At 39.3% G+C, this 26,490-nt stretch overlaps 1 protein-coding gene across 1 annotated transcript in view; it reads right to left on the bottom strand.

The window, feature by feature from the left end:
* The window catches only part of LOC116726440 (adenylate cyclase type 6), a 51,621-nt gene extending 25,967 nt beyond the window's left edge, over positions 1–25,654 (bottom strand). Inside the window, exons 1-3 of the mRNA XM_032573205.1 lie at positions 25,437–25,654; positions 19,508–19,754; positions 16,927–17,866 (exon numbers count right to left, since the gene is read on the bottom strand). Of these exons, the coding sequence (XP_032429096.1) occupies positions 16,927–17,866; positions 19,508–19,527 (960 nt within the window). The 5' untranslated portion in view covers positions 19,528–19,754; positions 25,437–25,654. The remainder of the gene's footprint in view (positions 1–16,926; positions 17,867–19,507; positions 19,755–25,436) is intronic.
* Positions 25,655–26,490: the final 836 nt, after the last annotated feature.

Below are 26,490 nucleotides of genomic sequence, written 5' to 3'. Positions count from 1 at the left end.
TACATGAAGCACCAAAGAAGCTATGAATTTTAACTCCAGCTTCATAGCAAGGCATAACAAGAGTCACTCTGGAGACCAGTACCCTTGTGAATTCAAATAATAGCTCCTACTTTTACAGTTCCCACAGCAAAACAGCCAACATGATGAAAATACAACTCAAACTCAGAATTAGAAAAAATACTTACTTCATTTGTGAATTGTACATGTTTTCCTTTCTTTTCTTTTCTTTTCTTTTCAGTAACTTGATACTTTCATCGCCTTCTACTCCTAAATCTGTGCTGGTGAAGCGAAAATATCTGAGCAGTGCAAGCAGGTGAAAATGACAGAGAGCTAATGGAATATTCCAGTAATATATTTAAAATTTTTCTCCCCCATTTGTGATTAATTTAACACAGCGCTCATGTATTTCATCAGCCCGTTCACAATCCTGACAGTGACTCTATAAACATGGACTTTTAAGGCCATCGGCCCCTTTTCAGACCAGGGGAGTGAGTGGGAGAGCTGGGACAAATTAAATGCTTAGCTCTTTCTAAGGAGACAAAGAACCCTAATGTGCTGCATCAGAATCCCATTATTTACTGCAACTATAATCAATATTTTCACATCACGAATGGGTCACAGTCACGGAAGGAATGACAAACCCACCGCTATTTTCCATGACTGATGCTACCATCACAACTATTGAGTGGTTTCTGCCTTAGTGTTTCTGTTTTTTGTGGTTTGCCTTTATGTCGCAGCGTTTAAGAAATATACAGGGTTATGTTAGATTTCCAATCCGATACTAATGCCAGGTATTTCCCTGAAAACCCAATAACTTTAAAGTACTTTAAAGTCTGCTGCCCAAAAGCAGGATGTGAATGATTAATGGTAATCTTGACCCAGTTTCATCTCAATTTTCATCTAAAATTATGCAATCTCAAACCAATAATTGTTTAACCGCGTTAACAAAGCGCAGCAGAAGGTCACATGTCCCCTCCTTTCACCTCACCACCTCTCAGTCATATGCAGCCCAACACGTGTCAGAAGGAGAAAAAGAGGTCAAAAAAAACTGTTACCTTAGTTCAGGAAACTGTGCAGAGATTTTCAAACTGTTAGTTTAGTTACTTATTCTGCCTGAGGAAAGAAAACACATCAGTGGCTGTCAACACTGCAAAAACACAAAATCTTACCAAGCATTTTAGGTCTATTGCTAGTGAAAACACCGTAATACACTTCAAATAAAACAAAACTATCTTATGAATAACTTTTGAGCAAGATTGTTCTAAGTAAACAATGCCTTAATATTGATTTAAAAAGTGGCAGATTATTTCATTTATAACTTGGGAAATGTTACAAATTAAATAATCTGCCAGTGGAGCTAGCACTAGTTTTTAAAATCAATATCAATGACTTATTTGCTTAAAAAGTTCCTATATCTTGCTCAAAAGCTACTTGACAAAAGTTAGTTGTGCTTTACTTCAAGTGCGCCAAGATATTTGCACAACTAGACCTAAAATACTTGGTAAGATTGTTTGCCTTTCCAGTGAAATGTTTCCATTTCTTGTGCTTTATCGGAAAAATGTAATTAAAGAAAAGATGGGAAAAAAAGGATGGTCTCTCGAAGTCTGACGTTTTTTCACTAAACCCAAAATCCAAAATGTCTGTTATGACTGCAATAGCTGAGTTACTAAACTGTTTCTTTGCATTTCTAGTTTGTACCATAACAGAAACAACATCTTTTTAATGGATATTTCTCTTTAGTATTTGACCATAAAACAACTGGAAAATCCTTCAGGTTTTCTCTCTTGTTGTTATTGCCTTACCCAAGTTCTGATTGACTAAACTCTGTAAAATCTCTAAATCAACACAAGCAAGCCATTTTCTAATCTTACTAATGTAATGACATTAAATGTCTGCTTCATAATGTCTGATTTTTATTTTTACTTCATCTGATTGATTTTTTTACCCTGCACAGCCCAAAATATGGAAAATCCTTAGAGGACCTTATTTGCACCTTCACATTGCCCAGGAATGATGGATAAACAATATCTTTAAGGCCTAATTTAGTACATTCAAAGGATGCCTGCTTGCTAATAAATAAACCTAACCATGCCAATAAACCACGCCTAAGGCATCTTAGGCCTGACAGACATCGACACGACGATGACTCTAATATGCTGATGCTACTAAAGCGTCGCTCCGGCTTCGTTTGTTTGCCAGAGCTTCTTTCTCTGCCTTGTGAAAGGTTCTGCTTGGTGTTGGCCTCAAACTAACACCCACGGAGGCTGTGAATTATCAGAGATGCCAGTCCAGCTTTCACTTAGCAACTCTCACCCACATTCCTCAGTCTCCCTCCAAAGAACCAGAATCCCCTCCTCAGGTTCAGCGAAGATGCAGCGAGAGGAGCGACCAGCTGAACGAGGGAGGTGGAGAAATGGAGGCAATTGACACCAAAACAGTCAGATTGGTTTGTTTTGTTTTGACTTCCTATGTGCCTATTTCTGTTTTATCAACATAAGATGCTAAACTGCAATGAACAAATCCCTGTATTTTCCTGTTTCTTCTCTTTGAAAGTATGAATTTAATGGACAATTTTGAACCATTTTGCTTGTTAATATGTGTTTATTGAATCGATCTATTCAGCAGATCATCATCAACCTGCAACCAGCGCAGCTAGCTGCTTGCAACAAACACACTGAGGGTTAAATCAGTTTACTTGCTTCGTTCTGAAGAGTGATTTTTATACCAAACACATAAAAACACACTTATTCATGTTATTTTGAATATTAAAATGATCTTAACAGCTATAGTTCAAAGTTCATCCAGCTTATATAAACTCACTGAAATTATTGAAAATGCAGCAATTTGTCTGTCAAAAACTGAAAAGCATTTTTGTCATGGAGATTTTAGTGTTGTTCATGTTCAGCTTTGTCAGTGGTTTGTATTGTTGTGTTTAGACTGAAAGCAAGGTATAAAAGTATTACTATCATTATTTCAAAATGGATTATAACTACACTGAAAAACATTTGAGACGAGTCAATTCTTTCAAACGTCTTTTAAGAGTCACTCCTGTATATTGGCCTTTATACAATAATAACCTTTGTTAAAGCAGGTTTGAGATAAAAAAAAATCTCTTTTACAAGACAGATCTTCACTTCAGAGTGTATGTAATTATTTCTATACTCTTTCACTTTGTTCATTTTTTCCCTATGAGCTCACTGTCACTTTCAGCCTTTCTCACAGGGAATATGTGTGTGTTTGGTGCCAGGCAGTTGCTGGGTTTGTGTATTCAGACTGAGCGTCATGTCTACACACAGCCTGCACTGCCCTTATCTAAAATGACCAGAACCCAGAGCACAGATAAAAAGTCAAACCCCTCCTTCTTTTCCTGCTCCTCTAACTCTGCCAGGCGGTTTTCGCACCGTCCGTCTGGAACGGAGCGTCAGCTGACCCCGATGCCGCACAGGCAGACGTTTGTGTTTCACGGTGCATAAAGCACCATCAAAGTAGCAGAAAAGAAAAAATATTTCGGAGACGAACCACCTGTGGAGCCAATCTGTCATGAACCGCAGAGGAAGGTTTCTCAGGAAACTAGTTTCCAGGATGTTTCCAAGACAGAATAAATTTCAGTGACAGGAGCTATTCTTAGTCTTTGGCTTGTTCTTAGTCTCCAGATTCTGTCAACATTGTGAAGGACATGAAGGAGTGTCATTTAAACAGAGAGAGAACCGTTCTGGTTTCTTCTGCTTGATTCTACCTCTTATTCCTACCTCACATTTTTAACTACAGTCATACCGTAAAAGTGCTGGTCTTCCTGTTTCTTTTAAAAACAAACAACATAATGTGTCTGTGTTTGACTGTACAAAGCAAAAGCTTCAACATCCAGGCCTCAGCAGACGTGATGAATCAGAAAGCGAGAGTCTCTTGTCGGTCAAAACACGCTGCAGTTGATCATTTCAAAAAAACATTCACTCACGTTTATATTATAGTGGTGCAGCAATATCTTCTAATGCATTGTATGGTGGTGGTATCCAACTCCAGACATCAGTAGACGTTAATCTGCAAGTTTTAGATAATTTTCTAATTCACCAAAACTGATTTGTGTTAAAATATTAAAATATTCATATTGCATGAATATCATTAAATGAAACACTTCCACAAATCTTTCCAGGAACTTATTTCTCTAACATAAAACTTAAATAACTTGTTTTGTCAATAAATGTTGAAGTGGGGTGATTTTTGGGGGGGAGGGGCGCTACTGTCCAGTTGTTTATCAGTGGAAATGGAAGAAGTCTTTTTTATTATTATGAAGAACCCAAAGTAGCAACTTTGGGTTCATATTGAACCTGAAGCTCGGGTACAAAAACATCTCGGGTTCGGGATGTTTAAAATCAAAGTGGAAACTCTTCAGATTTGGACCATCATGGCCGACAAGCCGAGGAGCCAGACTCATGAAAAATGCTGAAAACACACTTGTGTTTTTTTGTGTGTTTTTTTTATATTAATTGATGCAATGATTTTCTTTCACATGATGTTAGCTTAAAACCAACGCTCAGGAAGAACGCGGCAGATGCCACAGTCATACATACCATGCATAACATTACCATGACATTTGTATGGCGAGTCAGGGGAGGGTTGTCCCATCAGACCGTCAGTTCTCGAAACCACACAAAAAAAACTTCATTAAATCAAACACAGGGTCAGTGCGACCCTGCTGGACCGCGCACAGGGCCCTGTCTCTTCAGACAGCAGGAGGATTAAACAACACTTAACACTCTTCTGCAGAAGCTGATGAAATGCACTTGAGGAATTTAAGCATCTAAATCAGAAGGGCAGGAAAATGATAAAACTGTCAGGACTGTGGACCCGAAGGACAGGATTTGGAATAGAGACATCTTCAGGTCAGTTCAAGTAAAAATTTAGATTTTTCAGGGGAAATTTCAGGTTAAGTCTCAAGTTTCTGAAGACCGAAATTAACATTATGTCATCTGACGTATACAGCCTAGCAAATCCATATCATATGAATTAACATTATTTTCTTCAAATTTACTTTACTGATTAAACATTTATCATTTGAATACTACAAATTTTAAAACATAATATTCACCAACTAAACTTTTTAAAGGAAATAATACAAAATTCTGAAAAAAACACACAAACAGAAAGTGGTTTTCGTTTGAAGGTTTGTGGAGTCAGTAGATTAACATCCAGAGAACAAGATGTTCACATTAAATTAACTTTGTTTCTTTCTGAAATGGCCAGAAGTCTTTTCAAGCAGAGTTCACTTTGAGAGAGTTAAAATAAGCCATAAATAGCTCACAAAGTTCACAAACGTCCTTGGTTAACAAATCGAACGCACCTCTGTCAGAGCTCTGATCTATGGCTTAAGTTCTGTAAATGTTGCTTAATGGCAGCAATACATTTAAAACCATATTTAGTAACTTTTTTAATGGCAAATACTTTCCAGAAATATTACAGAGAGCACATACTGTACATACCATGCATAACATTACCATGACATTTGTATGGCGAGTCAGAGGGGACAACATTGATCGTTTCCTCAAACAATCTGGAGTTACTGCCATACTTTTACCCTTAAACACATGAAATTGAAAGTGTTACAGCAAATTTAGTCGGAGTTACAGACCACCAAAGAGCTTCCAAAGAAAATCAGGCCTGGTGAAAGAGACTGGTTCTTAGTTTCTTCAGGAACAAAAATTTTGTTTCCCGCAGTCAAAGATCTGTCACATCATTACGTCAGTGAAAATATCTCTTCCAGTAAAATGTTGTTCCTCCCTATGTTTAATTTAATTTCCTGTGGAGGATCACTGATCAGGATGACAACATCACAGTATTTGATCCTTAATCCCTGTGAGTAAGTGCGATAGCATCACCAGATTAATTCATTAATCTTGATTTATACAACAGTCGATGGTTGTGAACACACCTTCGAAACCTGGCTGGTTGTTCTCACTATTTTAAGCAGATATGTTAAAAAGTCAAAAATGAAATTACAGAGATAAATGAAAGTAGGGATTGCAAGAATAGATCTGTTTAGTGCATTAATCTATATTAACAATATAATGAGCAATATTAAACCAAACAACAGAGGCCAATAAACCTTTTTATGTTGATGCTAACCTGATTTTTTATTAAAGTTGGAGCTTTGTGATTTTGTTGATGCTATTCTGAATTATTGAGAGTGAAAGAGTCAGAGAATATTTAACATTTTTACTGATTATTGGTGTCTTTAGCCAGCCTCCAGAAAAAACTAAGTGCTGAATTAGCACCAATTTTATAGATTTTGGTGATAAAAAATGGAGCTACCATTAGTGCCAGTTTTGCATCAGTTTGACAGGGAAAACAAACACCAACAAAGAATAAGTAAGATTCAAAAAATGTAAACAAGAAAAATTACAAGATTGTTTTAATAAATCTGTTAAACAAATAAAAATCGAAGCTCTTTCACTTGATTGTGAAGGACACTTTTAAACATAAACAATAAACATTATTCTCATTATTGTCAACATTATTGAGCAACAGGTTAAGCTTCTGGAAACTTTTGTCTCAGAAAACGGTCTAAACTAAACTGCGGGGGATTTAAAGGGAATCTTAGTTTGACACCAACTCTACTTGTTCCAGCAAATGATAAACAAATTCAGTCATTTGTTTATTGTAGTTTACTTTTGAATCTATAAGTATTAATAATGTACAAGCAATTTATACGGACAATTGTGACTATTTTGTGTATTTAATCAAGAAATATAGGGTAAAACAAAGGAAGTGGCTGGGCTACATCTTCAAAGATTCATTCCTGCTTTTAAAATTTTTTACATCACTTATATTGTTAGAAAAACATGTTTTCAAACACGCGATAGACTCAATAAATCATCCTTGAGGAGTGAAAATGTTCCTGTTTCTTCTATCAGAATGTACAAACATTACAACACAAGTTCTGTCTCAATACCTCTGCTTGGTGATTTTTTATTTTGATTTTTGGCAATAGAGGTTTACCAACTTGTAGATTTCTGAGGCATCCTCTAGAAACACGAGGCCCTACCACACATTTCATAATTGATGCTCAGCTGAGTCACGATCAATTCCCTTGTAATGTAAAGACAGTTAAACCTGATACTGCTAAAGGTCATCATTCTCAGTCAGGTTTTTATAAGCATGGATCGGGGACAAGCTGGGGGTCCTAACACTGAAAAACTACACGCCACACTTTTCTTTCTGCAAGTGGGCGAGTGTGACTTCTGTGGAGAGAGTGTGACTATTGAGGCTTTCTGGTGTTGGAGTTGCCAAAATGTGTGTTTTTTTTTATTGTTATTATGCAAATCAGACATAAATTTGCATTTAACTACAAACCTTCTTGAAGTCTTTTCTTTTTCTCTGAGACACATGGAGCTCCCACAATGCTTCCCAGTTTCACATATGGTGAACAGACAACACATTGAGGGACAGCCGGGACAACAAAAAGCCTCCCCAAATACTGTCAAATAAATGTAAAGGAGTTGGAAAGATACAAAACCAACTACAAAAAACAAACATTTACTTATAAATGCATCTATATGCAAAATAAGTGGATGCTGTATATTAAAAATACATCTCTAGAAAAAGTTTATGCAAAATAGTTTAAGGCGAGTTTAACCTGGTTTGAATTTTAAATCTAATGTTAGCTCTGAAAAGCTAGCATTAGCTAATATGCTAGTAGAAACTAACTATAGATGGAAACATTTGGAGGTTATTTGAAGCTAGCTAGCATCAGATTCTATCCTTAAAGCAAAATGCTATTGGCTATGATGATAAAATTAATACTAGCTACCAATAGCAAATAAATGCTAATATTTCTGGGTTTTTGCTAGCATTAGCAAACATGCTATTTATGAGCATAATAGCCTTTTTTTGTTGCTTAGTGTTTCTAGTTGCAAGGTAGAAAACAAGCTTTTTGATTACATTCATTCATTTGTGTGGATAAAAATAATTAGAAAAGTTGTAAACAGAATTAATAACATAACTACTATTTGAAAAGTTCAGCTTCTTTTTTTCCAAGTAATGATTTACAGGGATTTGACTTCTTCTATCTGGCTCAGTTCTCCAAAGTAAATATCAACTTTTGACCAACCTGAAGCTGATTATTGGCTGAATCTTTAGTATTTTTGACTAATCTCTCTGTTGGAATTATATATTTTTTCTTTTGGCTTCCATTTTTGAGCAAATGAGATTATATTCGCTGATTTTTGCTAAGGTTGCTGTTTCATTTCATTTTAGTTTCTTTCTTCAATTTTATTCCCTAACTAATGGAAAGCATAGGTGTAGTAAACACAGATGTAGAGGTTATATAAGTAAAATTTGATTGATTCATTTTGAGTTATGTATTTTCTACTCTCCCATCAACTTTTTAATCAAAGTAATTTTTTCTTACTAACAATTTCTGGTATGAATCATGCTAATATTTTCAGAAAGGAAACCACCATAACCATGTAAATAAATACATGTTTATTCACAGCATAAATTACCTTAATGACTGCTATTATTTTGAACATACAATGTTTAATAAATGATTCATTTACACAACCAGCATTACTCTACTACATTTACTTGTAATTTCAACTCTATGGCATCATTCACAGATATTATTTGTGACAAGAAAAAAACCTAGCTCTACTAACAGGCCTACAGAGTCGAAATAAGCATTTATTCCTGAAGATTTGTGTTACTTTGAGTCCCAAAGCACATGTTTCCACAGCAGCAAGGACACAAAGCTGCCCTGTCACAGCAAGCCGGCCACAGATAAGCTCCTCTGAAACAGACAACTGACAAACATCGTCCTGCGAAACCCCCCCACCTCCTCTCATGTGACCTCTTCCCCGTCATCGCCATGTTTAATTATGGACTGGCTCATTTGGACCGCGGGGAGGGAGGAAAACAGAGCAGAAATCCATCCAAACAACCGAACAGCACCACATCTCCACAGCTCGCTTCAACCTCTGCCCTGAAGCTTCGGCTTCAGGGCAGAGGTAAAAATTAAGCGCAACAAATCAATTTTGACCTGATTTTTGCAATTTTCCTCTCTCCTCTTTTTTCCCCTCCTTTTCAAATTTTACTTCAGTCAACAGGGAACAAACTGGGTCTCGGCTGCTTGAGTCGTAGCTGTTTCCATGGCAGCCACTGGACCAACTCGACACGAGCGCTGACGGAGACACTTAGCAATGCTGTTTATTCCCTGTCAGTCTCAGAAGTGATGCTAAACTAACAACTGCTTCCCCAGAGCAGATTGGCTCACTGCTGATGGTGGCATGTGTGTCTGTTTGCATACAATAATGTCCCTTTGTAATAATAAAACGAATACGCAACGACAAAGTATGTTAAACGTGTTTATGCTGTGATGTAAATCTCAATTCCCTTCTTTTTATGTGGCCTGTATTTTTCTGTATTTCAGGTTTAAGGAATCCCATCTGTCTGCACCCAATCCCAGCCGTGAGCGAAGCACACGTGTGACAGGTATCCTCGTTAAAATGCCGCGGCCAAGTTAAACACACAAATTATTTATCAAGGAGGCTGTGGAAGGAGAGCGTGGGGAGAATATCAGATTCGTGTCTCAACGCACCACCTCGCCTGCCTCTTCCTTCCTCCGTTAGACGGCCGTGTTCTACAGCGGCGGCTTTGCACAGGTGATCATCACAGGCTGACACTTCCTCCGCTGAGATCCGACTCTATCGTATAGATGCAGAAAGCACACAAGGTTACTCCCGCACCGGAGGCTGCTGTGAAGCTTGGAACAGCTGCTCCTGAGGGTTCGCTGGGAGATTTGCTGGGACACAAATGCACAAGTTCTTGGCGAAATTTACTGGAATTTTTAATGTCTGGTTCAGTTTGTGCTGCATAAACCAGCTGCTTTTTCACATTTTTTAGAAATTACAACTACAAAACTACAGTGGATTTTTTGTGATATTGAAGGCAAATGACTACAGATAAAGATCTGTGAAGGGCTGTATGCATTTGTTTTTGATCTTCTTTACTCTGATGCCCCAAAATAAGGAGCAACCAGTTGCCTTTTTTGACCTGATGAGTGAATAGAATCCACCTGTGTGTTGTTAAACAAACCAAACAGCAACGTGAACACCAAGGAATCTACCAGACAGGTGAAGTTTAAAAACAATACCCCAAGCTTTTAATATCTGACAAGCACCCACATGCAGTAACTCTGGAGGAGCTGCAGAAATCCATAACTCAGGTATAGAAATAAATAGATTTTTGGTTTTTGAAGATTTCATTTTTGGAAAATCTGGATTTTTTACACCATTCCACTCTTTGTAGTGCATTGGTGTAGAGGTAAGCTAATTATTTTGCTATTAATTATTTTGCACATATTTTCTCTTCCCCTGGTTTCTTGTTTTCTTTGTTTTTAACAACCTGTTTGAAATAAATAAACAAAATAAATACAAATTTGGGTTTACATAGTTTGGAGTGATGTCGCACGTCCAAGGCCGCCATCTTGTTTTACAACCTCTACTTATTTGGACCTTGAATTCAGGTCAACTCTAAGAAGAAATATATAAAGGTCAGGCTATGACTTTTTTTAATGACATAAAGTCATAACATTACAATAGTACAGTCGTAATATTAAGAGAATGAAGTAGTAATTATGGGAGAACTTCAACGCCAAACATTGCAGAAAATTAATAAGCCAAACATTTTTGTCATTAAAATAAAAGTAATTTGTCATTAAAGTAAAATTGCATCTATATTCTACTAATATTATGACTAATCAAAAATGTTGTAGCCTGGCCCTAATAAGCCATCATACAACTCACAAAAGAGATGATTGAGATAAAACTCGAGTTTTAGAAATGTTTAAGAGAGAAAAATAACTTACAATTGGAAATCGAATACCATATGAATAAATGGGAGATTTTTACGCCATTTTGCACAGCCCTACTCAGGTGGGAGAATCAGTCGACAAAATCACCTTTAGTGGTGCAATCTACAAATATTGTCTGAAAGAAAGAAAGAAAGAAGGAAACCAGTGTCTACATCTTGCTATTATGTATAATAGGAGAGTGTGGCTGAACACATCTGGAAGGCACCATACTTACAACATTACAAATAAATGAACCTACTTGAAATAAGAGTTAAATTTTGATGATTTTCTGGGGGAGAGGGGGGGTTGCTAGCGCTCAAAGATCCATTAGATAATGCTTCATTAACACACACACACAAAAGAAACAGCGTAAGATAACAAAAACGCTGGACTGGTTGTGAAAATCCAGGCCTGTGTGTATCCAGAGAAAAAGCGCTGGATGGAGCGTTGGCCTGCCTGTTGCTTTGACGCAAGCTCTGATAAGACAGTTCCCTGTGACGCAACGCTTCGCAGAGATGCCGAGGGCCTGGTATTTTTAGGAACCAGTCTTTGACCTCTAGCTGCAGTCGAGTCAACAGTGCTCACAAAGCAAGGCTAACCATTGTCAGAGGCCACAAAGCAAATAACTCCAGGGTGAAGAATGTGACAAAATCCAAAGAAGTCATTGACAAGCTTATCTGTAGAGACCAGTGTGCAACTTTTGAGTGCCTGAAATGTGCCTGCTGCAGTTGTCTGATCGAACGCCGGGGAGAAGAACATGCAGTACATGTCAGCTTGCACGCCCGAATGGACACCCACACGTGAAGGCAGGATGGCTGCTTTGTGATGTAACTTCCCAGAGAATAACAAACAGCAGCAATTCTGACAAACATTTGACAGCGACAAAAAGGGAAGGCGTCCACCATAACAAAGAACGTGGGGCGCTTGTGTGTTTGGAATGATGGGTGGAACGACTTCATGCATTAATGTCCAAACTGTGCCGCTGTGGCTAATTGATTTCAGCTGAAGATCAGGAAAATAAAAGACTTTTAGACGAAAGAAGCTTGCATGCAACAGGACATCTCCATCAGAAAAAGTTTCTATGAATAATTCCTGCACTTCCAGGTGCTGCTGGCAGCTTTGTGTTGAATTGTATTGTGCAAGCATGAAGAAAAGCACACAATAAGATCCTGGAACGGCCACCCAGCTGTAAAAACACACATGCAGTACAGTCAAGGAAACAATCATTCAGCCTGAATGGCTTATTATTGACTTGTTTGGACAAAATGTCATTAATTTCAAGAGTGGACCATGAAGTAGTCCACATTTACAAACCAGAGACCCTCAAGATTGAGCGCAATAGTCGCCGCAGGTCCGACGTGACAGATTCATCTAACAACAACAGCGAAAGAAAGAAAACACAGGCAATCCCCATCAGAATAAACACACTAATGCTCATTTTCATGCATGAACGCAATGTAATCAGGTTCAACATTTTCACAACAAGATTTGTCTGACTGCATTAGGCAATAGTCTGCACAAAGAATTGGTTTAATGAGTGAACTACAGCCCTTTTTTGTACCTGTCGGATGAAGTTTGTCCTTTAAATGATCTTAAACTCTAAAATATTAGCAAGTTTTGATCCCTTCGTTGAGGGTCATGTTTCTCCGATTAACAGCATGCGAGGAATATGCCGGTCTCAAAAGCAGAAAATATTCTCATTTTGTGAGAACAGTTTGTCTTTAATTTGACTGACAAATGATAATCTGAAAGTATTTGTCTTGAAAACCAAGACACAAAAGAAAAATCACAAAGAATTCATGTTAAGGAGTCCAAAATCAAACATAAAAACACAAGAAAATAACAGTATCCACTAAAATGCTTACTTTGTAAACAACCAAGAGTAAAGGAAGCATGTTTACAAAGGACATAAGACTTTTTAGTGACCAGAAAAAGCCAGAGCTTTCATGTCACTGTCAAGGCTTTTTAAACAAGCGCTGAGACTGTTTTGAATTTCTGTGGCCGTGTTCAGATGTGGCATTAATCTGGCTGATTCAGATTCAAGTAGACAGCTTTAAGAACAACTGTTCCCAACAGACAGAATAAAATCCGACCTGAACAATCAGATCCGTTTACTGGTGTTACAGCACACACAACCTGATCTGCTGTAAAGCTAAGTTTCAGAAACAGACATTTACCGGTAACTAACGTATGCTAGCTCCTCCTATAACCCACTGAATATGATCCTGACAGAATGTAATCTGTTATTGTGAAATAACAAGAGGCTCACGAAAACAAGTTTATTAAAACGTTTTCGGTGATAAAAGATGTCTTAAAAATATAGAACAGAGATAATATATAGAAAAGAAAGGCTTTGTAAATGTTTAAACCTGCCAGTGCGGATTGTTGGTTGAGGGTTAGGGTTAGGGTTACGGTAATACTAAGTACTAAGTAATACTAATACCCAGCCTTGCCAGATGTTGTTGTTGTATGCTGTATAACAATCAGAACCAGTGATAACTTTGCAACTTGAAGGAGTCACTTAAGTTCAACAGCTGGTCCTTAAATGGACAGGATGGAGTGGCTAAGCTAATCGAATGCCCAGATTTCTTGCTAAAAAACGGAAAAGCACTTCTGGAGAAAGAAAACAAATGAGATTCTTTACAATACACTGATATGGGTGAGGGGACAATATAAAAATATTAGATTCTGAATTATTAGAATGTGTTGACAGCCTGCAAAGCATAGAGATGATGCCGTGGTCTATAGGCTACATGCTATGTGTTGCAAGTCTGTGTTACACATGTTGCTTTAATGTAGTCACTTTTGTTGTTGTTTACTTGTTTCCAAAGGGACAATGCACATCACAAAATATGCCAGAGTTTGAAAAGAATAAAAAGCCATATAGTACAAAAGTTGACCATAAAACTAACAATACATAAAAAATCAGAATAAAAATAAGATTCTTATTTAGGAATAATCTTAGTATTACTAATAAAATCCAAGTCTTGATCTAAACGATGGGAAACACTCCTCTTGAAATACCCTGACTCTCCAGTCTGCTACAGAAATAAAACAAACACTGTTTATCTTTTTATAAAAGGGAGGCAGGAAGTGAAATCAGACATCCTGAACCAGAAGGATTCCTCGTTTCAGCATTGGAATCATCCACGGCCTTCATCGGCGCTACAGTATCCCCGAGGTTAATGAGTTATTGGAGAAAGAGGAAATACTTGCAGAAAAGCATGAAGCGGTGATTGATGACAATGTAATATCCATGTCACACAATACAGAGACGACCTCAGAGATATGCTGCTCTCGCTGGGCCGCAGCTATCTCATGACATTCGTTCGTTCAACGATGGCAAACAACACCGGGTCTGTGATGGATAACGCCACAATATATCATGCAGGAGGCTAGGCAAAGTACTGTAAACACCAAGTTCCCATCGAGCCCTGATGTTTGCCCCCTCATTTGTATTAAATTTATAATAAACAGTCACAATATGAAGTTGTTTGCTGAGAGCGAATTCAGAAGCAGGACAAATTAGTGAAAGGATATCGTAATGAATGCACACCTCGGACAATCAGCAATCATTAAGTCTGATATCCTCCCATTGTTTTCATCTAACGGCCCTCCTGTTATGCTTTACATAACTCGTCTTCGAGGATATGACTGTCGTAAAACAGCTAAGATAGTAAAAGAGGCAAACAACCGCAACAACCCTCCTGCCCCCCGTCCCTTTGCGGCTCCCTCTGTCCTCCCTTTTGGCCTCACCCCCATCACCCCACCAGAGCAGAAAAGTACAAAGTGTCCCTTGTGAAAGAGCACAGAGATCTGAGTGTTGCTGCTTTATATCATGGTATTCTCCCATTGTCACAGAGCAGCACACAGACACACACTGCTGTCCTGCCGGAGTGGTTCATTCAGCCCACTGACCTTCAGCGAGCCCTCAGGTCCTTGGCATGACGTACAAGCGGCACACTGTGCAGCGAGACCCTGTAAGCCCCAAATACGCAGCTCCGGCACGGTGACAAATCACAGCCGAGCGGTTCACACTGCAGCGGCTACGCTGCCAGTTCACACACTATCGCCCCATCGTAAATATCAAGTCTGTGTTTCCGTGTAGCCAGACATGAAGCCACGCGGTCAGGAGTACATTAATGTTTGAGGGATAGATTTTAATAAACACGCATCTTTAACTCAAATATTCCACAATACGTTTTCAGAAATTATCACCTCGTTCATTTTACTTTTTTGGTATTTATAAGCAAAAACTTTCAAATTTCCCAGCTAACCAGTAAAACCCTAGCAGCCTGAACAGCTTCTTCACTAAACTGATCTGAAAACTGGCATTGGGCTTTGGTCAGTGATTCATGAAGTGGTGAGGAACCCCACTTGAAGCTAGCACTGCTGTTGTTTCATGCAGACCGGATGTGAAGAGAGGTATCTCTCTGGAGGTTTGACATTTGACACGTCACTTTTACAGCGTGATGAGATTATAGCCGTGACAGTGTGTACAGCTTGTTCCCACAAACTCCCAAAAAACTACATAATCCAAATGTTCTAGTTAATGACAAATATTTTTTTATCGTTTAGCTGCACACATACTTTAATGTTTCGCAATTTTTGTCTCCATTTTCAGGGGAAAAAACTTTAAATGATGTGAGTTTAGTAGTTAATGTAGCTGTTTTTAATGGAAAGTGTTGTATCATGTATGTGAAAAAAGAGGATGAAGCAATAATATAGCTGATGATTGCTCCAATAGACAAGAAGACAATGTTCTCTAAACAGGCACTTCTTTTACAGATAACTTGTTGTTTTAAAGGTAATTTTCTACTTGCTGAATTGTTTTATCTCTTCCAATTCAGCAGAAACTATGAAAAATAAATAAACCACTGCACATCCCAAGTAAATTGTTCAACGGTTTGTTTAAAGTGAAAATTTAAAGTATTGATTTACACAAATTATCTCTTCATTTTTCTTCTTTGTTTACATAAGTTTATGTTTAAATATATATTCAGTATTAGTGCTGAGCATTATAAGGGAATCTTGCTTTGATTGAAAATGTTAAATTGTGATAAAGACTCAATATTCAAAGGATTCAATTTTGGGTACTATCTACATAGAGTCTTTATCCAATAGGGTGAAAATATTATTTATTAAAACTTAAGACTTTCAGTAGGAAATGTGTGTTAGAAGATGGAGAAGGACTTAGAGAGCCCAGAAAAGTTGCTTTGAAAAACACCTCAGAAATCAAAAGAATGTCAAAGCTTCACCTAAAGAGTTTAGTTGTCAAGTGGTCCTTTGTGGCTCTTACCATTTAGAGTGAATTCACACCAGCCCAGTTTGGTCCACTTCAATCAAAATCTAGTGTGTTTGCCAGGAAAGACTGATTCATTTGGGGAGGTGTGAATTCGTAACCAAATTCTGATGTGACCCAAAAGAGCAAACAAAGCTAATACATCCTAGGTCTCGATTTGGTTGAAGTGAATTGTTTGAATGCAAAGCAGAACGGAGTCTGCTCCAAAGCAGGAGGTGGACTTTAGAGCAGGAAATTCTGGGTAAATTCAACCAAAACAAATGTAAGAGTCTAACGCCTGTGAGAGAAATGGCTCGTGGTCGTTTACCAAAGACAAAAGCAAAATCCTACAACTGCTGAAATCTGGCGCTATTCCATTTTTGTTTACATTTTGTGAAGAAGGAAGTTATACTCATGTTTCATGTCATTTCCTTCAGTAGTTGTTTTTACAGCGCCACCACAAGTTAGGAGGGTAAACAGGTTTTTCAAAGGGTTCGTTTGACACATTGCAGTTTGAAAATGAAGCAAATGTTGCATCTTTGGTCTCCAATCGAATCAAGTGTACTGGATTATCAGGTGCGAAAACAACCCATGTGAGTGTCGGGAGATGAAAACCGTCCAACTGTAACAGTGTTATTTTGTTACACATGCATCTATACATGATGTAGGTTGATCTGGAGACCTGAATTTCTTAATTCACCTGGAAAAACTTCTCTAATTTGCAGCTGACGAAGTAATTTGACATCTTTTCGATTCATGTTTAATACCCAGAGAGACAGCAGAGAAATTAAACAGGTCGTACCTGTTTCCAGAGGAACTTGTCTTCCTGGTTCATCTGCCATGTGGTCACCACGTGAATGATGGACAGCACCGCTCCACTCAGCACCGCAGCCCTCATCCTGACGGGAAGCAGCGTGTAGATGATGTAGATGAAGAACACAGACCACCAGATTCCTTCTGAAGCACTCCTGGGCGCCACCATGAACACTCCGAACACTTGCACCGACAACAGGACTCCAATCACCAGGTAACTGACCATCCACATGTAGTCCTGGTGGAAGCCGTTGCGGTTGCAAACCACCATGAGAGCCATGAAGAGAGCCATGGCCACGGAAAGGGCTGATGAGTAGGCCACGTCCGGAGCGGCGTGGACACAGTGGAAGGTCAGCATGATGCCGCACACGATCACAAGCACCCCCATGAGCATGGTCAAGGAGCTCTGGTTCAGCCTAAAGAAGTAACGCTGGTAAAGGCGTTCCAGTTTGCGGGACTGGAATTTTTTCGACTGGAATACACGCACCACCCTGAGCCAGCAGTCTGCCGCCGTCACCACCCCTCCTGCCCCGTTGGGACTCTCGTCTCCCATGTCGCCGCTTCCTCCGTTGCATCCCCCTTTCCTGCCTTTCAATTCGCCATCCTCGAAGCCCAAGTCAACTGATTTCAGCCCCACCCCTTCCCCGGGAGCCCCTCCCCTCTTGCCGTAGTGGTCCTCCTGCCATCCGCAGCGGACGCCGAAGTTCCCCCCGCCTCCGATAGCCCCGGCCACCCCTCCACGATGGTGCTGAGGGAGGGGGGCTCCGGAAGGGGGCTCCATAGCATCCGGGTCCCGCAGACAGCTCATGTAACGCGGGCTGCAGAGAGAAGAGCCTCCCTTCCGTTTGGACTTCTTGCCATTGCGTTCACCCCACGCAGTCTTGCGGTCATCCACTCGGGCAACTAGGAGACCACTGAACCAGGACATTCTGTTTGAGCAGACAAACAACAGTTAGCATTGACACTACGTTGGACAACTTGACGCCTTTCCCCTCCTTTGACTCCGTCTAGGTAGGGCTGGGCATTACGGCTTAAACATTAATCAGATTTTTTCCTGTTGGCTCCTATTTTCTATTTTAATCGATTTCACTTTCTATTTTACAAAAGAAATTACAAATGGCTGAAAATAATTCAAAAAAGTGGGTTTCAATCAGGGTTTTCCCCAGTGTATTATAAGCGTATTATAAGCCTGGCAGGCCACCAGGTTTTTACTTGTGCCCCCACCAAGCTAAGCATTGTTTGTTTATTTATTTTAGTTTTTTACACACTGGTAATGATAGTTAAAGAGTTTTCTTGGCAAAATGGTTGAAAGCACAATGACAACACCGTCTGGTCAATGTGTGATCAGTTAGGAATACTGAGTTCAGATGTCTCTTTTACCAGCCTACACGCTAACAACTTCAGCGAATTAAGTCACAGATAAAAGATTTTAAAAATTTGGATATCTTTAATTAGAATAAAACAATTGAAGTGCCAAAAATTTAAATTCATTTGACATTTGTCTTTTTTTAAATGTAATAATTGGTGTTTAAGTATTGTCAGTAAGGTCAATAATTTCTTCCAATAATGCGTAACATTTTTTAACTCAAAAACACGCCCTATACCGCCAGGCTTAACATGTTTTCTGGGGGAAACTCACATTCTGTGAGATGAATGATGGATTTTTAGGGTCAGCTATATGACAATGTTTAATTGCAAGGATATAGTCAAAATATTAGCAGAATAATTGTACCAGAAAACAAATAACGTCTTGAAATTATGAGAAAGTTTTCTTTCAAGGAGAAAAAAAGCTTTGATAGATTTATCACTCTGATATGAACAGCTTAGTTCAACAAATAAACACAGTGGTTTGCAGTTAGTTTAGTTTAGTTTAGTTTCGTTTAGTTTAATTAGGATCCACATTTAGTGACAGCTATGCTGCCGCTATTCTTACAGACGTCCACATATCACTTCTTTACATCAATAAAACAATTTTTACAAATTACAAAACAACCAACCAACAAAAAGCAAACAAGAAAGACATGGAAAAATACATGTAGTATTAGGTTAAACACATAATTAAATCTAGTGTAACATATTTAGTTCACAACCAGAAACCTACATTGTTTATACTAAAAATATATGTCCTTTAAATTTTTTAATATTGTTAAATATGACTAGTAATGCTAGTAATAATAATTTGATGCTGAAGTGTTAAAAGATTAACTATTTCTAGTTAATAGTTTTAACTACTAAGTGTAAAACTTAAACCAATGTATTGTTTCACAAGATCCTCATGTAATTTTTTGTCATTTTTCATGCTGGACTACTTTATTCTTGTGATATTACAACTTTTTCTCCTACTTAATAAAAAGAATCCGCCATAGAGTTGAATTCAAAGTGAAAGTAAATAAAAGCTGTAAAACACGATTGTCAAACAAGATGGCAGCTCTGGAAGTGCTGACTGTGGAAACCCACGGTGAAAAACGATACAGATTTTCTAGAAATTAGTTCTTCGAAATGAAAAAATTCAATTAATCAATCAAAATCAATTTACCGCCCAGCCCTACCTGTAGGAGCTGTTTGTTTACCTGTCAGGGTTCTGGTACATGTTCCAGCCCTTTCCCTTACGACCGGTTCACTCATTTATCCCCCTGGACGAAATTTTGACGAAGAGAGGAGAGGTTTGCAGGCGGCGTGTTGCACGGCCGGAGGCTGGGAGTAAACAGCGGGCCGACTGACACACCAAACTCCAGATGGTGGTACCACACCCAACAAGCAGAGCCTAATTTAAATAAGACTCGAGTGCCAGGCCTATCTCCACGGCTTCTGCTGGCTCTGGAGGGAAGAAAGTCAAACATACAGAAGAGCGACAAGTTGATAAATAGACATGTCATCGTGTTTTAACAATAAATGAACATATAAGAGGTAACATCAGGATCTGAAAATTAAAGCAGATATTTTGGGGGGATAGTCCTCTTGAGTCCTGATACACAATATATTTCTAAAATAGCAAATCAATCAAAATTTCATTTAATTGTCATGCATAAACTACACAAATTTCCATAAATTGCATTTTCTACCTTTGTGGTAGCAAACTGTAAGACAGTTTTATTGGAGAACAGCCTCCAAACTTTAGCAGCAAAGCAGAAGCTACAGAGTTGTTTTATTTTTTCAGATCCTATTTGTGGGTATAGGTTCATCCTTTTTGACTCCAGCATGACCCATTCTCTGATATAACCTCTCTAAAAAAAGCATTTTGGAGTCAGCCAGGACAAAAAAGGACAGATGGACTACCCGAAGCTCTGTTTATAATCTCAATCAATGATAAACAGACAAGTAAAAACATCCAGATAAAAGCTGCCAGACAGCAGGACATTGTCGAAACCATAATGTTTTATTCAAAGTGACAGACTCTGCAGGCCTGTGGGCCGAAATAAAAAGTACAAATAGAAACATCCAGAAAGTCAGGATGTCAGGGTTTCATCCACATCAGAGGTTACAGCAGAGGATTTTGGCACTATGGATTACTTGTTATAATGATATTATTCTAAAAATATGCATCTCACTTCATGTTGGAGGTTATTCTGAAGCTGAGGTGTTGGATAAAGAACAAGAAGGACGGGTAGATGGATTAGAGCTTCGTTTGCAGTAATGTGTGTGTCTGCTCTGCTGAGATGAACCAGAAACCAAAGCTTTAAACCATGTGTCAAATTCAAGGTCCGTGGGCCAAATCTGGCCCATTGCAGCTTTTTTGTGGCCCTCTAGACCAGGGGGACACATAAATAGAAGCATCAAAATAACAGTTCTGAGCCTACATTTTATTTTATCAGTCAAATAAAAGCAGGTTTTTATTTGGATAACGCCAAATTACACCAGTCAGTCCTCCCAGTTTTCACAATACTGCAAAAGTTCAACAAATCCCCACACTTTTTCATTCTGATGCATAACTGTGAGTGTATTTAAAATTTTCTGCAAAAATATTGGGGTTATGCGACTGCACTGCTGCCTCTGGCTTACTGGATGTCAAATTGCAGTTCATGACTGATATGGCAAGTAACAAAAAGTCATATTTAAAGTCATACACAAGCGCAAATATCACAAAATGTCTTACATATATTTTTAAAGTACCACCACAAAATCATTCATTTTGATTGCAAAAAAATAATTGCAAAATCCTGGAGGTACTGATCAGGGTGAAAAGATGTTCAATACCATTTAATTTAAATCACTACACAACTATTTACTAATATTTTAACATTTTGTTCATGGGTTTTACCAATACATTCTGGCCCATTCATGATCTTGATGTGGACCAAAATAAAAATTTGTTTCACACCCCTGATCTAAACATTCAACCTCTCACCTATGGTCAAAAGATATTGATCACCACCAAAACAATAAGATTTTAATTACAAGCAGCAAAATCTTTCATCCATAGGTTAGCTAAGAGTAACAAATAGAGTCAGTTGAGGTGTTTCGTCTATCTGGTCGTTATGGCGCGTGGACGCCTCCCTTTAGAGGTAATTCCCACTAAGTGGAGACTCTAGGACAGAGGAAGAAATATAAATACTTTCTGCTTGATGATTGCCTTGAGTTTCCCAGAGCAGTGTGGAGAGAATCACCGAGAAGAGGAATGTAAGGACGGACAGATGGATGGACCCAGATATGCATGCATTTCTTGTACAACTGATCAAGCAGACATTAATGACACTCCGTCTAGTGAGTGTAGCTCTGATCTGCTGAGCAAGAATAAACCTTTAAAGGTGTGTTTTTGGTGTTCTGCTGACACCAGGGGCGGGCAACATGGACGTAGAATTTAATCAAGATATTTTGCGTTTCTGTTGCACCAATCCACTTTTTTCACTTCCGATACCGTTACATGTATCTGAGGTTAAACATTGATGCGGAATTGACTTAATCTGTTTCTCTTTTAAAAAGCAAACATAAATGTGATGAACTACAAATTTATTTGATAACTGCACCAGTACAGAACATTTAAATGTACCAGTAGCTTCACAAGCTAATATATTCAAACATGTAGAAACAACACAACTTTAATTTGCTCAGTCAGTGGAGTTAGGAATATAGCACCAATGTAAAATTATCAATAAAGAAACTGACCAAAACAATAGGGCAACCATGTAATATTAAACTGCAACAAACCTTTTAAATTGTTTAGAAAATAAGGCATGATGTCACTCAGAGCACAGAGCATAGCATTAGGCTGAATAGATCTGACCTTATTCTATATCTAGAATAATTTTCAATATTTGGATCGATACAAATATTGATATCGGATTTGTGCATCTCTAATTGTGATACAAATAAAATGACGATAAGATCTATTTATGATGTCTTTCTTAAGTAACACTACTGTATGGCTGTGACTGAGAGGCACAGCATCTATAGCACCAAGCACAAATACTACTCTTAAAAACATATCAAGCTTTTCCAGGACTTCACTTACTTAAAAAAACATGATTTGCATTCCTAGTCTGTGCACAGACACTTAATTTAATCCTATTTTTTTAATTTACTGAAGGAAAAACTGTGGAGAAAATAGCAAAACAATAACATTTTAGTCAGATTTATTTCCATTAACCAAAATGTATAGAATTTTTTCACAATAAATGATGTTAAATGCCCACCCATAGCTGACACCAAGATAATAGCAGCAGATCTTTCCAGTCCTTTTACTTTAAGAGATCTATTTATCCAGCACATCCCATAAATGCTCAACTGGATGGAAATCTGCGAAAACTGGAGTGCAAGTCAACATTCACATGTTGTGTTTCTCAAATAATTTTTGCTCTGTACTGCAAAAGGACTCCACAGCCATTGATGATAATCAATCCATGAAAGGATGTAGATAGTCTGCAACAATGCCTTGGTAGGTGTTTATGTGTCAAAGCAAAATCCAAACTGATGGTGGGACCCAAGGCTTCCCAGGAGGATGTTGTGCAAATCCTCACACTATCAGCGTAAAAGCTACCTTCCTGTGCAATTCTGTTTGATTCAAATCTCTCTTACAGCGCTATCTGGGATTTCTCCCATTCACTGGGATTCCTCTGGTTTAATTTCAACCGGGTCAATCAGCGAACACAAGGACAAGCTGAGAATGATGATGTCAATTTTCTGTCCTGTTTTAGAATTGTAGTTTCCTTGTGGTTTTAACAAAACAGCAGAGGAAGTGAACAAAATCGGTGTTGGCCACACTCCCAAATATTAAATAACATCTTGTTCAGGTCAGTGCTTCTCTCTTCGCAGTGGACGATGGCTGTTTACAGCGCAACTTCCGGTAAGCTTCATAGCGTCGACCTGGCACATTACATACTTCAAATGTTATTTATTGGGAAAAAATGTAAAACTTAAAAACTGTGATGCATTCGGTATTGTGTCATCTTTTAATAAGAATCAGCATCAACGTCTTTGACAATCTCAGCTACAGCATTTCATCCGTTGTATCGAGTCCAATGGGTCTGCCTTCCTTTCCTACTTCAGCAATTTATATTTCAGTCTTTATATTAACTTTGGGGTAACAAGCAATTACAGCCTGGGTAATATTCTGATGACCACAGTGCTACAAATAACCCATAATTTCACTTTCTTTCCATCATAACAATAGAAAAGAAACCCCAAACCTTGCTCTCTCCAAACCTTAGTGTGCTGAATTTATACCAGGTCAACTGGTCAAATGTATCATCAGCATTCAAAGCTTTACTGAATTGCACTTCAGATTTATTACCTAGTAAACACGGCGTTCAGAAACTCTTTCTCACAGATTTGATATTGACCATGCAGACCAGTCTTCAAGATCCAGTTCTTGAGATTCATTTAAATCTTTACGGGTGCCAATTTTGTCTACAACACATCAACTTTAAGAACAAAATGTTCACCTGCTGATGTCCTGATAAATAGATACTAATCCGTGTGTTCACTTCACCTGCCAGTGGTCATAATGTCATGCCTGATCAGTGTGGGTAATAATAGAAATGAACTGTCCGGATTTCTGATTGGATCATGAAAAGGTCACATATGGTGGACCTTCCCAGGCCACCAGTCGACCAGATCCTCCACGGCTGCAGAGAGACGGAGCTTCGCTGCCTTGTTGCAGAGAAAACAACTTCTTCTCGCCGTATTTTGCTTTCTTTCGTCCAGCACCCCTCCTCCTCCTTTCGCTGGATCGACAAGATTCAAGGGGAACCAGTACCTCCCCTCCCCGTCCCTCCTCTTCGCTCCCTTCCTACCTCTACCTCCCCGTCTGCGTCCCTCGCTCCCCCCCGCACAAGGTCGACCAGCTCATACCCACTTGCCCAGCCTCGCGTCGCGTCTCTGCCATTCGCTTGCTTGGTGCCTGGCTCAGGTCTCCATCCCCTCCCCCCTTCCCTCTGCTAAAGGGGAGCAGTGGAAAAACGAGAGAGGCAGTGGCGGGTAGGGTAGGTGGGTGGGTGACCATTGCTCTAAGGGGGCATTTTCAACCGGACGCTGGCCGCAAACAGCGCGCACTGACTCATTCATTTCGCGCGTGCACCCCTCTGTCCCCAGGTCACTTCTCACCCAGATGATGCAGATGCAAAACCCTTTCAAGGAAATTAAAAACTGCTTAATTTAATTTTTATTCTGGTTTTCAGTCCCTGCATCTGCTGCGGCTCTGGTGTCTGGATGCCGTGCACACATAGGCAAGGCCGTGTGTGTGTTGGGGTGCGTGTGCGTGTGTGTGTGTGAGAGAGAGAGAGAGAGAGAGAGAGAGAGAGAGAAAGAAAGAGAGAGGGCCCGCATTCAAACAGCGTAGGATTCCTGTTACATAACACCGTGGCCTATGTGACAACCACAGCGGGGACCAGAAAAACCATTCCCGAGTCAGGACACAAACACGCCTCTGTCAGTCAGAGATGCACGCATTGTGTGTTAGCTGCAGTCAGTGTCCTTCAGTCTGCAGCAACGCGATGCACTCCCAGGATTAAGTGCACCGACAAAACACGAAGTACACGGGAAATAAACAAGTTATTATAATTCTGCACATTCCTCAGCATCAGCCAGAAGATGGAGGAACAAGCATGGTCTAAAAAAAAGAATAAAAAATTCCAACCCATTTTGGGACGCTTTGGTTTGAAGTTGTCAGAGAGAGAATTGCCTGTTTTAACACCCTCCGGAGCCGTCAGCTGCACCAAGAAGCGCAAATGCACAGCGATGCGTCTCATCCTCCTCTACCTTCCCCGCAAACACAAGCGCAGAGATGTTGTTGCTGTCCGCCAGTACAGAACATGTACTGACCGTGAATCCTTTTGCCACCGCCACTAATGTGAAAGCGGAGGCCTCGCAGGGTCTGTCGCCAGCTATGTCATTCTCTCCGGCACAAATGAAGCGCTCGGCGGAGAGGTGGCGGACGCGCACACGGCCCAGAGAGAAATAGCGTATGGCGCGTTTGTAAGACATATATGGGGTTCATTTCGGCCTGCAGCGTGTAATTCCAGAGAAGGGAGAGAGAGGGAAATAAAAAGACAAAAACGGACTCACTGTGATCATCTTCTGTTTCTATTCCCGGACACGACTGCAGCTGGCAACCCGATTCTCCGCGCTGGTCGGTCGGCGCGGCCAGGGTGGAGGAGCATTTGTAGCCAGGCTGGTCAAGGATGGCTCGGTTAAATTGGTCACCCTGTGGAGGATCTCCTCCTGTCGTAATCTCGCTCCACACTCACTTGCCTCTCCTCCCCCTGACCCTCTCGGCTTCAAGCACCACTGTCAAGGCGGAGAAAACGCAAACGCCTCACATCCGATAATGCTTTTCAAAATAAAACACTCATACCCGTGATTAACACATCCACAGTCTCTCATGGTCTGATTCATTCCATTGTGCTTATTTACTTTTATAATGATTTATGACTCATGTTTATTTCAGCAACAAGGCCATCAAAGTGCTTAAAAACGTCATAAAGATATCTTATAGTCAACCATTATGAAAACTAGAAACAGACGACACATTTTTTCAAGTGCCATCATTAAAATCTTCAATACACATCAAATATGTTGCTCAATATTCCATTTATTATCTTTCAAAATAACACCACCTGTTTGATACCACCTGTCAATTATTCTAGAGGGTTTGTCACCAATCAGCGGTCCCAATTTGTCCCGAAGTTCACAACACTTATCTAGAGGAACTGAACCTCCATCAACATTGCAGGACTCATCATGGCTAATGCGCCGCAGTCAGAGAGATTTTCGGAAAACAATAGGAAATAATAGTCAAATGTTGGCTGCAGGCAACCTCATGTCCACTTGAATGAAACTGTGATAGATGGAAACTACCTCGTTCGTCTGCACAAAGGTAACTGGTGGTAAAATCCCATTTTTTGTCATAGTGGCACTTTTTGATAGTCAAATCAAAGATCAATAAGTGATGGTAGTGTGTAAATGTAATCCCAACGGTAGCTCAATGGCAGCATAAAAAACATGTGCTGCAGTAACTGCGCTATTTACATCTAAGCACTTTTTTAATCTAATGTTTATTTTTAAGCATTTACTCACCCGTTTCGTACGTGCAAAATGTGTCCAACACAACTTTCACTCT

Source organism: Xiphophorus hellerii, chromosome 1 (genome assembly GCF_003331165.1).
Source record: "Xiphophorus hellerii strain 12219 chromosome 1, Xiphophorus_hellerii-4.1, whole genome shotgun sequence".
NCBI classification, from domain to species: Eukaryota; Metazoa; Chordata; class Actinopteri; order Cyprinodontiformes; family Poeciliidae; genus Xiphophorus; species Xiphophorus hellerii.
The sequence above is the reverse complement of the archived record's forward strand: the minus strand, read 5'-3'. Positions and strand labels throughout refer to the sequence as shown.